The sequence below is a fragment of the Sturnira hondurensis genome, unplaced genomic scaffold, assembly GCF_014824575.4.
Source record: "Sturnira hondurensis isolate 20B ecotype Veracruz unplaced genomic scaffold, ASM1482457v3 Scaffold0009719, whole genome shotgun sequence".
Taxonomy (NCBI): Eukaryota; Metazoa; Chordata; class Mammalia; order Chiroptera; family Phyllostomidae; genus Sturnira; species Sturnira hondurensis.
The window spans coordinates 11,167,390-11,182,454 of NW_028082350.1; the positions used below are offsets into that span (position 1 = coordinate 11,167,390).

Genomic DNA, 15,065 nt, shown 5'->3' on the forward strand with positions numbered 1-15,065 from the left:
AAAAAACTTAAGCCTTTTCCTTCTCAAGTAAATGAAGAAAGCAATTGCCTACATGTCTTAAAATCTTTTAATTTTATTTTCCACTCATCTATAAACTGCAGTCCATATGAGGTAGACATGAGTATATACACAAGGCGTAAAAGAGCAAAAACCAGGAGACAAATCACATAACCACTTAACGACACCACCCAGACTTTATCTGCTGGGTGTCGGTGCCTTGCACAGAAGGGTTGGAGCTTAGTGAGATGGCGGGGTCTGCTCTGCACCAGCCGTGCAGCGGGGAAGCTGGCAAACCGCCAGCCCTAATGTCTAGGGACAGCCACTCCATCCCGGCTCCTACCAGCTCCACTGCCACGCACACCTGCTGAGGAGCGGACACGGGCGATCGCCACGCTGCTATGAACACGGACCTGAAGCACACAGAAGGCAGGCCCACAGTAGCTTTGCGCATTAAACAATTGTACCTAATGACAACCAGAAAATACGTCAAGCAGAATCCATTTTCTCTCAGTAAAAAGGCCAGAATGAAATAGTTGCAGCAGATTTTCTCACTTCTCCTTCATGTGCTTTTGCAGCTAACGATTTTTAAAAACGAATGAACATAGTTCTCGAATTCTTATTTGCTCGTGTCATAGGAGTATCGTGTTTCACCACAAACATAAAACATGACTCTTAAAAATAAACAAACGGGCACTATAAAACTAAAAGTCCACATATAAACATTTCATCACCTTAAGATTTGACATCATTTTAAAGGTAACTTTGAAAGCACTTTTGATGTTATATTTTCTGGACGATGAATAGGAGAGGCCAGGAGAAGAATTGAAAGTCTGTCTCTACCACCTCCAGTGACTCGAGCAGTTACATTAGTAGCTCAGAATGAGGAAATAAAACCTCAAATTATTTTCTTAAGGAATTAACAAGATGGCTATTTTTACTGATTAAATTCAGTTCTCTAACTGACTATATTTCCCCTACGTAAGTCCAGCAGCAAACGGCTGGGAGAAACTTGATTCCTCTGCGTCTTAGTTCTTCTATTTGAAGTTGAAGGTTTTATTCGTGGAACAAAGAAACTTGAACAGGATAAAGTCACAGCACGTCCATATTGGAAAAAGGAACATCAAACCTGAAAATCACACACTGGCACAGTGAAACCTACCTGCTGCTTAGATCTTCTTTACAACTTTTCAGAAACATGATTTTTCAGTTATACAGAACAACTGCTGTACCAGAAATGCATTACCTCCTTTGACAGCTTATTAAATTTTAGAAAACTCTGTTAGAGTGTTCATTCACACACTGAGCTAAAAATCTCTCTCCACTCGTGGAGGGTTGACCAACCGGCCTTGACCTCACACTGACGCCCACCAAGTGTAACACAAGTCGACCTACAGACACACGCTCTGTACCCATGACGGTCTTCAGATATTTGAAGAGAACACAGGAGTGAACAGTTACTGAAAATTCACTGAGTGTCTAGGGTTGTTCTATGCACTTTATGCACAGAAGTGTTTTTAATCTGATGACTCTGTAGGTCATGCTATTATGATGCCCATTGTACAAATGAAGAAACCAAGTCTCAGACAGGTGATATGGTGAATGGTGCAGCTGGATTTTGAATCTAGACCTGTCCAGCTTAGAGAAAAAAGGCCTTGCTCGTTTCCATACACTCTACCACCCCTGTCTTTCAGCAATTTGCAAACATGTAGTGTGATAAAATTAATTTGTTATAATTAGAGCAACAGCATTATTTAGGGTTTTAGTTGACATTAAAACACAAGTTTATAATTCTTGAGCATGCAGTAAGAAAGTACCATCATTGGCTGCCAGACGAGAGAGGTCTGGGTGACAAAGGTGAAGAGATTAATTAGTACAAATCAGCAGTGACAGGGTCACTGGCCTGTAAAGCAGAGCACAGGGAAATCTGTAAATAATATCACGATATGCATGGTGTCAGGGGATTCTCGCCTAATTGTGGAGATCGCTTCATAAGTAACATAAACGTCTAACCACTATGCTGTACATCTGGAACTAACAGAAAACGAATGTCACCTATAACTGAAAAATAAAAGTATTAAAATGTTTAAAAAGTTCCATTGGTCCCGATTTTGATCATTCCTTATTGCAACTTTGAATATGTTCCAATTCCAACATAAGCATCTGGACAGGCTCAGAATATCAATTCTAAAGCGTTGGAACGATTTGGTGCAGGAAGCTGTCTGACTCACAGTGATCTCCACCTGCCAGAACTGCGGTGACTACTGGGCTCGAGAGCACGACTAGGGTGCAGCCACAGGCCACTGAACTTACTTTTGGATATACTGGACTTTTCTATTCAAAGTTGTACGACTAACAGAGTAATCAAAATGAACAATTTTCTACTAATCAACACGAAAGGTCAGTTAATGTAATGCTATCTCTAGCCCCGACCTCTCCCCCAAATTCAGGTCATATGTTCAACTGCGAACCCAACAAGCCCACGTGGAGGTCCAGGAAGGAGCAAGGAACTGCTCACGCGTCCAGAACTGAATTCCCCACCTTTCCCTTTCCGCTCTGCCTGAACCCCTGCTCTTCCTGCAGTTTTTCTCACCGGAGAACACGGCAACTCCGTTTTGCTCACGATTTCTCACCTGCTATGAACCACACTGTCAGCAAACCCTGGTCACCCTTCCTCCAAAACATATCCCACATCCCCTTTTGACTACTTCCACTCCAGCCATTCTGGGGCAAGCCACCGTCGCCTCTCGCTTGGACCACTGCGGCATCTCCCACCAGGCTTTCTGACCCCTGTGGTTCATGCTCAATGGAACAGCCACTAGAGACCCACAGTAAATGCAGGTGAGGTTGTGCGAAGCCTGGTGCAGACCTGTGAACTTCTCAAGTCATGTGCAGTAAAGGAGGTGTCCTCAAACACTGTAAAACTGCACTGACCTGGTCCCCAGCGACTTCTCTGAGCTCCTCTCCTGTCTGTCCCCAATGTGCCTGCTGTTCCTAAAACACAAGGGCATGACCTCCTCCCAAGACCTGTGCTCACTGCTGCCTCTACCCAGAACATTCCGCATCCAGACATGGCTTCCTCCTCATCTCCTTCGGTTCTCTGTCCAAATGACACCTTATCGGTAAGGATGCAGTGTGCCATCTGTCCGCCAAAATGTAAACACCATGAAAACATGTTTGTTCACTACTATACCTCCCAGAACCTAGAAAAGTGTTTGGCTCACAGCAGTGAGAAATTACTATCTTCATATTTTGTCAACTTCAAAAAAAGAGAAGAAATCATAGTTCTATGGGAAATAAGTTGAATGTAACTACAGCTAATATTTATCATTCATATTGATAATGGTATCTGGAATAGATTAAACAGAGGCAGAGAAAGCACAGGGTAACTTTTCCATAAGGCACAATCACAGGGCAAGGTACTAGATACAGCCTGTATAACTGTTCTCTCTCTACTTCTTCAAACGACTGACAAAACCAAAGGTAGCCATATACTTGAAATCTTCTAAAAAGCTTCACTTCCTCCCAAAGTAACTGTTGGAGAGAAAAAGCAATGTCATTTCTGGGCTTCCACATAAATCACTATCAAAATTCACCAGGACAGGGTGCGGCAAAAGTGGGTTTACACTTGTTTGTATTAAAAATAATAAATAACGATACAAGACTAAACTGTTTCGCGCACTCACAACTGTAAACCTACTTTTGCCCCACCCTGTGATTATATTATTGTAATAATGGCGACCACCATCACCAGTCTGTAAAACAGCAAGGGTCCCCAGACGAACCCGAGTCTCACTGGCTTTAGGCGCTAATGCCATTAGCTCAAAAACCACTGCACTGTGGCAGGTGTGCTCAATGTGTGGCAGTGTGGGGAAGCGGGTCTCCCACTCGTCCTGACCATGTTCTTCATGGATTCGGATCAGAAAGAACAAATAAGCCTAATTTGAAGGGAACAGCGATACGGGAATGAAACGCTCAGGTGAACAGTGCTCATAAAAATGTAGAAATAAAAAAACAAGAGTGTATTCGAGCTTTGTAGATGACTTAGGAATATATAATTTCATAGTTTAAGCAGACAGGTGTCAAAGCATTGCATTAGTTTACTTCTTAATAAATCTAAGCACCAGATTCAATTATTTAAAATTTAATTCCTCAGAAATAAAAACAGACTATCATATTCAAAGTATATTAAAAAATAGCTATTATCTACTAATTTTGTATATAAAGATTCTCTAATCAGAAAAATGTTTGTGATATACCAAGAGAAGACTGTGATATAAAGTTATATATATAAAATTATAATTATGTATTTTAGAAAATGAGAAAAAATTCAGTAGGGTAAAAAAGGATTTAGAAGTTAAAACAATACACTTTTAATAAAATTTATTAGGACTGTGGAGGTAAGTGACTTTTCCTATAGATTTGTAAAGGTTATTTTAATAAACACTAGTCTATACTGCATACGAAAGCATCGCACTGTTATTAAACAACTGTAGGGGAAGCTACAAGAGGAATAAGATGTCACAATGCACTTTCTACACCTGCTAACAGTGGTTCTCCATCACAATGCTGCCGCGTGCGCTAAGTCGTTCAGTCTAATACATGAGGACAAAATAAGCGGTACCCGACGAGAACATCCTTCCTTGCCCGCATCAGCGCCCTCATCCACGGGGGAGGGATGATGTTGCAGGCACTGTGCCGTAACTGAAACCTCGCCACACACATTTCACTCATGCCGGGACCAGTTTGAGCGCGGGTGTGTTGTGACAGAAAAATGTGTGTGGCCCTGTATCACAGTGTCACTGAGAAAAGTGAGCAACTGTTTTTCCTACTTACTTTCCCATTGCTGACAATCCCCATTTCTCCAGGATGCAGGTTAAGTACATCTTGACAGAACAACCGGTGAGTCCGAAAAATACTCACTCCAACGGTATTATATTTTTTTTCAAAAGAATTCTTATCCATTCCCTAAAGTATGAGAATAATGAAATAAATAAAAGAGCAGTGAATCTATTAAGTTATTCTATTAATAAAGCCCACTTTGGTACATTAGTGTAAATTTAAATATTACATTATGACAAAAAAGTAGTATTTTCTTCTGAAACCACATTTGTAAAACAGGAATCTTTGTCAAGTCAGTTACAATATTTTGACAGCTCTTTAACAGTAAATGTACAACAGTTTGCTGTTTATTCCACGGGAACTTCAGGTGTCCACTGCCTCCGTGAAATAACCCTCTGCTTGGCTGCCAGGACGCCACCCCCTCCTGGTTACCTCCCTAACTCACTGGCTCTCCTGGCTCCTCAACATTTCGGAAAGTTCCAGGGCTCGCCACCTCTCTGTTCTCCACCACACCCTCACTTAACGGAGATGTCTCCAGTTTCTTAGCTTGAAGTTATACATGATGTTGATGACCCTTCGATTATACTCACTCACTCAACTGCGAACTGGGCATCTCCGCCCGAATGTTCCAACAGGCATCTCCAGCGTAACATGCACAAAACTTAGTGCTTGGTCCCTCTGTGCCCACATCTTCTTTTCATCTACACTTTCCCACGCCCAGTCCCCCACAAAGAGAAACCACCACGAAGTCTAGCTGTTCGAGCCCAAATCCCAGCCTGTCATCTTCACATGTCTCATACAATCGATCAACTAATCTTACTGACCATAACTTAATAGTAATTATCCACCATCTCACCGTCTCCACCACTATCTAGTCCAAGACACCCTTATGTCTCGCCTAGGTTACTGCAACGCATTCTAATTGTTCATCTCCATCTCGCTTACTGTTGTCAGCCTACTATGAAACCTTCACACAGTATCCAGAACCATCTTTTTAAAGATTTTCACCTCTTCCCTTACACTCAGAAAAAGTTTCAATTCCCAACTGCGGCCCACAAGTGCCTGAAGCACCCGGGCCATGTTTGCCCCCGCATGCCCCAGTGCTCCCGTCTCTCTCTGTCTTGGTCGTAATGACCTTCTGCCCGAACCTCAAGCCCAGCAACTGTCTCTGTGTCGGGTCTTTAGAGTTGCCATGTTCCTGAACCCGCCACATTCTTCTCGCAGACTGCCCACGGCTCGATTTCTCATTGCACTCAGAGCTCTGGCCAGACAGAAGCTCTCTGGAAATCCCTTTCCTGCCCACTCCAGCTAAAAGCACCTCTCTCAAACTCCCCACCCTCTCATATTCCCCTATTCTTCCAGTACAGCTTACTTGGTCTGTCCCCAACAATCATGTCAGCGCTGCCTGTCCAGAGTGCACCCCCATCGCCTGGCAGACAGTAAACACCTCTCGAAAGGGTCAGAGAAACTTTTCTTCCAGGAGACCATTTCTATGTCGGAAATTTCCCGCATACTGGACCCCTTTGGTGAGACACCTGAGGGTTACTTATGAAACCCTGTAACTCCCAACCCTGAAGGGCGTAGCCTCACGAGAATGACATCAACTTGAAGGATCGTGAAGGGTTGAAATATAAGAAATCTGAATTGTTAAATGCCTCCATGCAAAATCATATCATTTAACATTTATCTTTTCCCATTTGAAGGAATATTTATTCTCCCCAAATGATTGTACTCACTGATGTTCTCCAGTAACGTGACATCTCCAAGCACGTGGACTTCTACTTTGAAAATATTCAATACACACTGATTATTTCAAACAAACAGTTACTGACCTCAGTAAGGAATGCTTTAATTTTATCTCCAGAGTAAACAGCTGTAGCAGTTTCTTCTCTTGCCAGTTTCCTAAGAAAGTTTCTCAAAAAGCTGTTTTTCTGTGTGAGAAAAGCTGCCAAAATTCCTCTAGAAATAGCTGTGTTTTCTTCGTTTATTTTTGATGTAGGATTATAAATAATGCCCAACCGACTATGAAAACTTGTTTTCTGCAAAACACATTTTTAGGTGAAGAAGAGCTGTATGTCACATGCCTCTTTATAGTTGAACCGTTTCCTTTCCACTCAAGCCCACCCTTCGCCACACAGCGCCCCTTACTGTCAAACTCTACGCTGACTACTGAAGGTGGCCTGTCACTGACATGGCCTAAAAACAGTCATTTTAGTAACTCCAACTGCTGCACCTCTTTGCATAATGATTATTTTATGATGCAATACTTTAACTGCTTCTTGTGTGTGTGTCTGTGAAATAACAAAATACATAGCAAAAATGCAGAGCTTAGCAAATCACCCCAGGTGAGGAAACAGCACCGTCCAAGGCAGCTGACCACACCCCCCTTTCTAATGACAGCCACTGTCCTGTCACTAACGCTAACTTACCCTTGCTTTTCTTTATCATTTACCACCGAAGCTTGCCTCACTAAACGTTTCCTCCACTTTGCACCCCGTATAAACGTGGTCATGCGGTACATATTCTTTTGTGCTCTTTTTCCACGTGATGGCTGAGATTCCTCGACGCTGTTTTGTGTAGGTGCGGTTGTTTATTTTTTGGTGCTGTACAGAATTCCACGGTACGAACCTACCCTCTTGTATCCACGGCACTGGTGCTAGACAGCTGAGGTTTTTTGGTCTGATGCTCTACAGATAGGGTTTGCAAAGCTCCAGCTCCGGAAGACACTGAGGCTTTTCAGAGCAGTTGGACTAGTTTTCACTCCCACCAGTGACACAGGACAATACCATTACCCCAGTGACTATTTTAAATCATTCTGGTCAACATGTAAGCTTAATTCATTTTTCCTCATCATCAATGATATTGAACACCCTTATTTAACATGTTCACTGCCCTCTTTACCAATTTGCCAATTCAATCTCTGCCATTATTTTCTTGGGGATAATTATCTTTTTCTGACTGACTTACATGAGTTTGAGTTCTAAGACTTGAGTGTTTTGTTTGTTATATGTATGCAGATAACTTCTGCCATTCTGTGGTCTGCCTTTTTATTCTCTCGATGGTGCCTAACAAGAAATAGTCCTTAATTTTAATGTAGCTCAGTTTATTGGTATTCTCGTTATGACTACTGGGTTTTGTGTTCCATTTGAGAAATCTTCCCCATGTGAAGGCCAACAACTGTGATACCTACACGGGTTTGTGTCTGGGCCCTCTTTTTGTTTCCCATTGCTCTATTTTTCTATTCTGTGAAACTGTCTTCAATTTTATAGTTTTATAAAAGATCTGCATATCCAACAGAGCAATTACCCTGTTTTCCTCTTCTCTAAGAGTAATCCAGCTATTCTGGGTGCTGTGCATCATAAATTTGAGACCAAACTTGACGATTTCCATAAAAAGTGCTGAGGTTCACACGGGAATCACTCTGAGGCTACACATCCATCCTGGGAGAACTGGCGCCTCCATGATATTGAATCTTTCCCTTCATAATTATGGTTTATCTCTCCATTTACAGAGAACTTCTGAATTTTCTTTCAATATTTTATGTCTTAAAATTTATTCTGTTACATTTGTTCCTAGAACTTCAAAATTTTGCTACTATTGTTAAGAGATATCTTCATTTAAAGTGCATTTCTTGTTGCAACTCTTATAATTAATAATTAATTCTTATATTACTAACCTGTTTATTCAGCACATAATTTATGTGTTGATTTACTTGTATTTTCCATCTGAACAATTTAGAAATGTGACAATTTAAACTTTTCCTTCTTGGTTTTTGTTCATTCTGTTCTTCATGAGTTCAGGAATTTTGCATCTATATTCGTACATAAGATCGGCCTACAGCTTTCCAATCTTTATAATGCCTTTTAGACAACTGGTTTTGAAGTAATGCTGATCTTGTAAAGTAAGTTGGGATGTACTGCTTATTTTACTATTCTCTGGAAAAAAATGTGTGTGAGACTGGTGTGTATAGCTTGGTACTAGTAAGATCATATGGGTCTGGACTTTTTTACTTTGAACATTTTTTTCGATTATAGGTTTCATTCTGTCAGTAATTGAAAACATCTCCTTCCTACCACTACTGTGCCCACAGGATCCAGGGAGATCCGCCCTGTTTCCGACAGGGCGCTGGCTCTGTGGGTCTGCTTCTCCACTTTTCTCGGACAGTTTCACCAGGTGTTTTATCCATTCTACTAATCTTTTCAAAGAACCAACTTTTGGCTTTGTGGACCTTTGTTATATGGCTTCTATTTCATCACTTTTTGTTTTTAATTTTAGCTTTTCCTTTACTTTCTTTGATAGACATTTAAGTAGCTGTTTTTAAATTTTAAGATTCTGTTTAGATAACTGATTTTACTACGACTCTTCTTTCAAACACACAGATACAGATTTGGGTTTAACTGTCAAGTTTAAATATCATTCCAATTTTCATTCATTTCAAAAATACTTACAAATATGCATACCAACAGGTTACACAAAAATATTTCTTAATTTTCAAATACACATAGATGTTCTGGTTTTTTCTTACTGATTTCTGTAGGCAGAGAATACACTTTATATGGTGTTGATCCTTGAGAATTTTATGAGAATTGCTTTATAGCCCAGCATCTACGTGTTTTTTAAACGTCACATTTTCCAAGAGCACACACTCCTCACTTTCCTGTCATGGTCCATTAGGTCAAGTTTGATGATCTTGTTACTCTAATCTTCTACACATCCCTGCTGACCTTTTGTGTGCTTGTCCTACGTGCCATGAGAGAGATGTGTTCCAATTCCAAACTACGAGCCATGGTTTCTTCTGTTTCTCATTGAAGGTCTGTCATGTTCTGCTTTATACATTTGGAGCATGTCCTCTGAGGTGAGTTACTACGCTGAAAGTGCTTTTCCAGAAGAGACCCACTGTAGACCACACGGGCTGCGCTCTGGCTACGAGAGGGCCTGGAAGCAATGCCAGGCCCATAAAAATGCGCAGTCCCAGGGCCCAGGCCCGGCTTTCTACCCACCACTTCTCACGGAGAGGACAGAGAGGGCTTCCGGGAGATGGCAGATGACGGATCTGAGACAGAGGGAATACGAGGTAAGGAGGAGACATCTTTCCTGTCAGGAAGCAGGAAAGCGTGCAGAAAAGGACATAGAAACCAGCTCAAGGGTTCACCAGCCAACACGGGCAATGTAAGCATCCAAAGAATAAGTCATGGAACTGATAGAAGACTCTAAAAAAAACCCACGAGCCAAATGATAACTGAAAACACAAGACAAAAAATGTGTATTTTCCATCAACAGAGGTGACTGCTAGACCCTCTTCTCTAAAAATTAATGAACTAAATGTAAAAATAAAGAATTTTATCTGGAATTTTAGCAATAATTTTACCTATCATCCTCAGTTGATAAGGGAAAATCCTCTTATTTAAGAAGATCAGCTAATAAATAAAGAATAATCTCTCTTTTGCAACCAAATGTAACTGATACACTGAAGCCTCATCAACAGATCCTAAAAGCATCAGGTAAAAGCATCGGGTAAGAGAATATTCATGAAGCCTAATGTTCCCGGGGAGTTTAATTCCTATTTGAAAGAGGAAACCAAATCACACACATTTACGAAGCACAGATTCGGCCATCACTGCTCTGTGCTGTAACTGTGCAGTGACTACCAGTAGATTTCTCAAAAAGAAGGGACTGGCAAGACGTATCAAAGTGATGAAAAGCAAGGACCCACAGCCTCAATCACCCCACCCAGCAGAGCCGTCATTCAGAAAGGAAGGGCGGGTAACGTGCGTCTCAGACAAGACAACGCTAAAGGAGCGCACCACCGCCAGGTCATTATACAGGCTGTCTGATACGACACGAAAGTTCTCCCAGTGGACGTCACCAGGTTTCATTTGAAATGTACCCACTATTCCTAATGTGCCAGCAGGGCTCCCCGATGCCCCCAATGACCCTACCTCCTAGTACTCACACCTTAGACTTTCTCTTCTCATACTGAACAGAAGTGATTTGCATAGCACACAGCACACTGCGGAAGTACAGTGTGTGACTTCTGAGGCCAGATCATTAAAGACATTGTGGTCTGTAGCTTCTGTCTGTAACTCTTTATCACTCATTCTGGGGGGGCCTGCTGTCATTTCATGAGGACACTGAAGCAACGCTAAGAAGAGGCCTGTGTGGCATTGGGATGAAGCACTGTGTTCACAGCCAGGGAGAAACCGAGGCCCCTGCCAACAGCCACACGAGGGAGCCATCTCAGAAGCCAGTCCTCCGGCTCCAGCCGGCCCCAGCCCGGCCCCCGAAGCCAGCAGCGCAGCTGACTGCATCCTCTGGGAAACCCCAAAACCCCACTACCCTCAGCCGAGTCAATCTGGAATTCTCAAACCCCAGAAACTGAGAAAATATATGTTTACTGTCTTAACCCGCTGAGTTCTAGGGTAATGTGCTCCACAGCAATAAATTTACACTTAGCTAATACTACAAAACGATCTCATAAAGCACTGTGGCTCCCGTTTCTCAGGGGCCTCTCCCTAGGCTGACTCACCATGTGCTGTAACGCGTTCGAAAGCAGTTTTCTCCCGGGTGGTTTGTCAAAGTCAGCCACAATCCAGAGCGTCACTGAGGAGATTACATCTTCATCTGGAAGTTTCAAACAGTTTAATCAAACTAAAAGCGGAAGACATATCCAGTTAACAAAACATAAATAACAAATATTAAAATTAATCTTTCTGAAATAAGTGTTACTAAAATATACACACAGCGACACACTAATAAGAATGCTAGAAATGTGATTCATGATAGAGGCGCCACATAAACTCAGATGCCGAGGACAGAGGACAGCCCCCAAGGGGTCGGTGTGCGGGCTGCTTCTGTGAGCCAAGGAAACGCCCTGTGCTCATCCCTGCTCCAGTGCTGGGCGGGGAAGCTGCCTTGCAGCTACACTTGTACAAAAAAAAAAATAGAAAGTTGATATTTATATCCTCATCAATCTAAAACCAAATGCAATAAAGCATATTAGTGGGTACTAAAAACAGCAATATTAGCTTGTGTTTCATTTCATTAAAAATGTCTGGCTGTTACTGAGCTGGTCTCCTTCAGTCATCTCGTGCCACCAGCAACAGTACAACCCTGTTTCGAAGAAATGGAAAGCCACAGAAAGAGGCAGTTACTAATTCTGACACCACAGTGAAACACGTTTATTTCTTCCAGCCTCAGTATATAACTTCTGAAATACTATTTGTCTGGTTGTCATTAAAGCCTATAGAGAAATCATTGCTTTAGATCAGATGACCCACTTAAAACAATTATAAAAAATGTGCTCTACCAGACAGCACGTTCTTCCTAAAGAACAAAGGGGCCCTAATGCCTTCTTAGTGTCAACCCTGTCCCTGTACAGCCAGTAAACTGAGAAATACTTCAAAAGGGCTAAGCAAATTTCTCAGTTTTTTCTTTTCACATTTACATAAACGCAAATAAGAGAAACTTCCGTGTTTGTCAGTTAATAAAGTCTTCTATTTCTGTCTCCTCCTCCCTTCACTTTTACATATTCAAGACACTGACCTACCAAAAAATGGACCTTATATTATTTGTTGGATTGTGTGTAAAAAGACCACTTTTTGAACATAAAGTCACAGATCAGTTAGAAAGTAATTCTGGGGCCATTCGCCCCGCAGCACTCTCCAGGCTGGCTGTGCCGCCTCTGCTCACACCTCCCTCCGGTGTGAAAACTCACCCCTGCCCCACGGAGCCTTCCACCCACAGCTGTAGCTCACGGCTCGCTCCCAGCGCTGGAATGCCACTGCTCTGCGCACCGAGATACAAACCGGCCTTTTTCTACGCACTGCCTCTAGTTCCCCCCACACAGCAAAGCAGGTTAAACAAAGCAGAACAAAAAACCAAACTCTAATTATCTTCATCTACATGAATAAATCACTGTACCCGAAAAGACTGTGGGGCCCCACTGCAGACTTCCCAATGTAGGCTAAATTCCTATTCCATTTACATTCCTGTCCTGGGCCCCCTCCTTTGGTTGGCCCCAGAAACCCAAGCACAACATCCACTGTTGCTTAGTGCGAGCTCAGAACTACTCTGCTCAGACCTGGGAATTACACTTTTATTCACGCATCACCAGGTATCAGTTTACACAGTCTGGAGAGAGTTCTGTCACTTTCACAAAAGGTGAAAATGGTCTGGCTTGCTTTAAAAAAAGGCAACCCCCCAAAAACCCTAAGATGAACCCTCTGCATTTATAATTATTTAGGATAGAAGGCATCATCTTCTCAGCACAATCCTTACATCCTAACAAATTACAAGCCCTTATATTGAAAACCAGGTCTGTGGTCAAATATCAACATATAAAAATATATTATGAAAACACCTAACTAAAATTACAAGTTTTTACTATTTCAGGAATAAATTCAGGAAAATAAAGTATGCTTATTACCTTCTTGGGTTAAATAATACATGTTCTTTGCAATGACAGCAGTCTTATCTTGTGAATCCAAGAAAGAGAAAGTGGAGAAATCTTCGACATCTGCAGTCACTGAAAATTTCCAAATTAAATAGTAAATAACGAATTAATAAAAAACTCGTAATTCAATAAGCCTTCATAGAAAAGTATGTGGGAGAATTATGTTACCTGATGTAGATATTAAATTAAGGTGTTGCCATTCAGTGTACAAAACCAAATGGTTTATACGGGGCACAACACTGTTTTTATCCATAAGGAAATCAACTGCATTTGTTCCATCATTTAATGTGCCCTGAAATAACAAAACTTACTGTTTAGTTAACATAGGTAATTTATAGACATACGTTTTAAAATTATACAGATATGATATTTTAAGACTACTTAATCTAAAATAAATCAATAAATATTAAGTAATTTAGGATTCTCATAGTAAATTTTCAAGTAAAACTTTGAATTTTCTTTGCAATTAAGCAATTTTAGATGTAATTATGCAGAGATAAAGCTGATTAATTACTACTTTAAAAATTCATCACTGAAAATGATTAGGATGTAAATTTTTGCACAATTCACTCTTGCTATTAAAAATTTAATTTAAAAAGTCATTTAGAAATATCATTCATCATATATTTTCTCATAAGCGCTCACCTACCATGAAAACTTCCTTTTGTAAATATATGGTCGTATCCATCATTTTCTGAAGGAGAGCCATCTCTAGTTCTTGAATATCCCACTGCTCATATTTGAAGGGTTCACCATTATAAAGGGCTTGAGGCAAAGGACCCAGGCCAGTTGTCTTATAAAAACTTGCTCCTGCCTATTCAGTTAAAAAATGTCCAAATTAAACAGAACATGGTCATCTGAGATAAGAACTACATCAGAAAAAGGAGGGACACTGTGACATTTTTATATGCCAGAGGAAAAAATGTTAATTTTGCTAATTTTATCCATCCTTCCCAAGCGTCATTTGAGGGAAAGCAGAGCAGAGTCAGGGACCTTTCTGCTTACAGCCAGTGGACATGTGCGTCTGGCTCTGTGAACCACTGGGTCCGGGTCACAGCTGCTCAGCTCCGATGCCCCAGTGCACAAGCGGAGAAATGTAACCCGCGGACGGGTGAACAAGGCCATGTGCCCCTGACGCCTCAAAGACAGGCCGTGGGAGGGCAAGAGTCTGCCTATGGGCTGTAGCTTGCTGACCCTTAACATAAAGGGTGAAGTACACTTTTTAAAAAACCTCACTCACCAGGATCAGAGATTCATTTATGCCTGTGTTCATTTGTTTAATAAACCTTTACTGAATTTGTGCCACCAGTATTATGATAGACCACTTAGCGGCAAGGAGTAAAGAAACCATGTCTACTAAAAGAAAGGAAGAAAGAGAAGAAAGAAAAATGGAAATGTGTGTCTGTACGGAAAACGTCCAGGACCCCGACCATGAGCCCACGGACTGTGCCGCCCTCTGCTCTCACCTGTGCACACAGACCCCCACGAGGGACCTTCCCCTGCTTCCACTCCATGAGCTGACATATCATCACAGGAAATCTGTTCCTTCCCCTCCAAGATTCAGAATGATTAGAGTCCTTACAAAAAATAACTTTCCTTCTCAATTGTCCTTAATGCCTTTAGTAAATGACTTTACTAAGAGATGCCTCTGTGTAACGGGGTCCTTAAAGCTCATGCCGGTTGCCTTTTAGGTTTGTTAATTACATGAGAATATAGTAACGGGGCAAAATACCAGTGAAACCTTCCTCACTTCAGAAAGAACTACCTGGAAAAC

At 41.5% G+C, this 15,065-nt stretch overlaps 1 protein-coding gene across 1 annotated transcript in view; it reads right to left on the minus strand.

Annotated features, from left to right (window-relative positions):
• UGGT2 (UDP-glucose glycoprotein glucosyltransferase 2) overlaps nucleotides 1-15,065 on the minus strand; it is a 120,593-nt gene that overhangs the window by 45,741 nt on the left and 59,787 nt on the right. Inside the window, exons 17-22 of the mRNA XM_037057567.1 lie at nucleotides 13,941-14,105; nucleotides 13,460-13,583; nucleotides 13,265-13,363; nucleotides 11,366-11,460; nucleotides 6,672-6,878; nucleotides 4,834-4,965 (exon numbers count right to left, since the gene is read on the minus strand). Of these exons, the coding sequence (XP_036913462.1) occupies nucleotides 4,834-4,965; nucleotides 6,672-6,878; nucleotides 11,366-11,460; nucleotides 13,265-13,363; nucleotides 13,460-13,583; nucleotides 13,941-14,105 (822 nt within the window). The remainder of the gene's footprint in view (nucleotides 1-4,833; nucleotides 4,966-6,671; nucleotides 6,879-11,365; nucleotides 11,461-13,264; nucleotides 13,364-13,459; nucleotides 13,584-13,940; nucleotides 14,106-15,065) is intronic.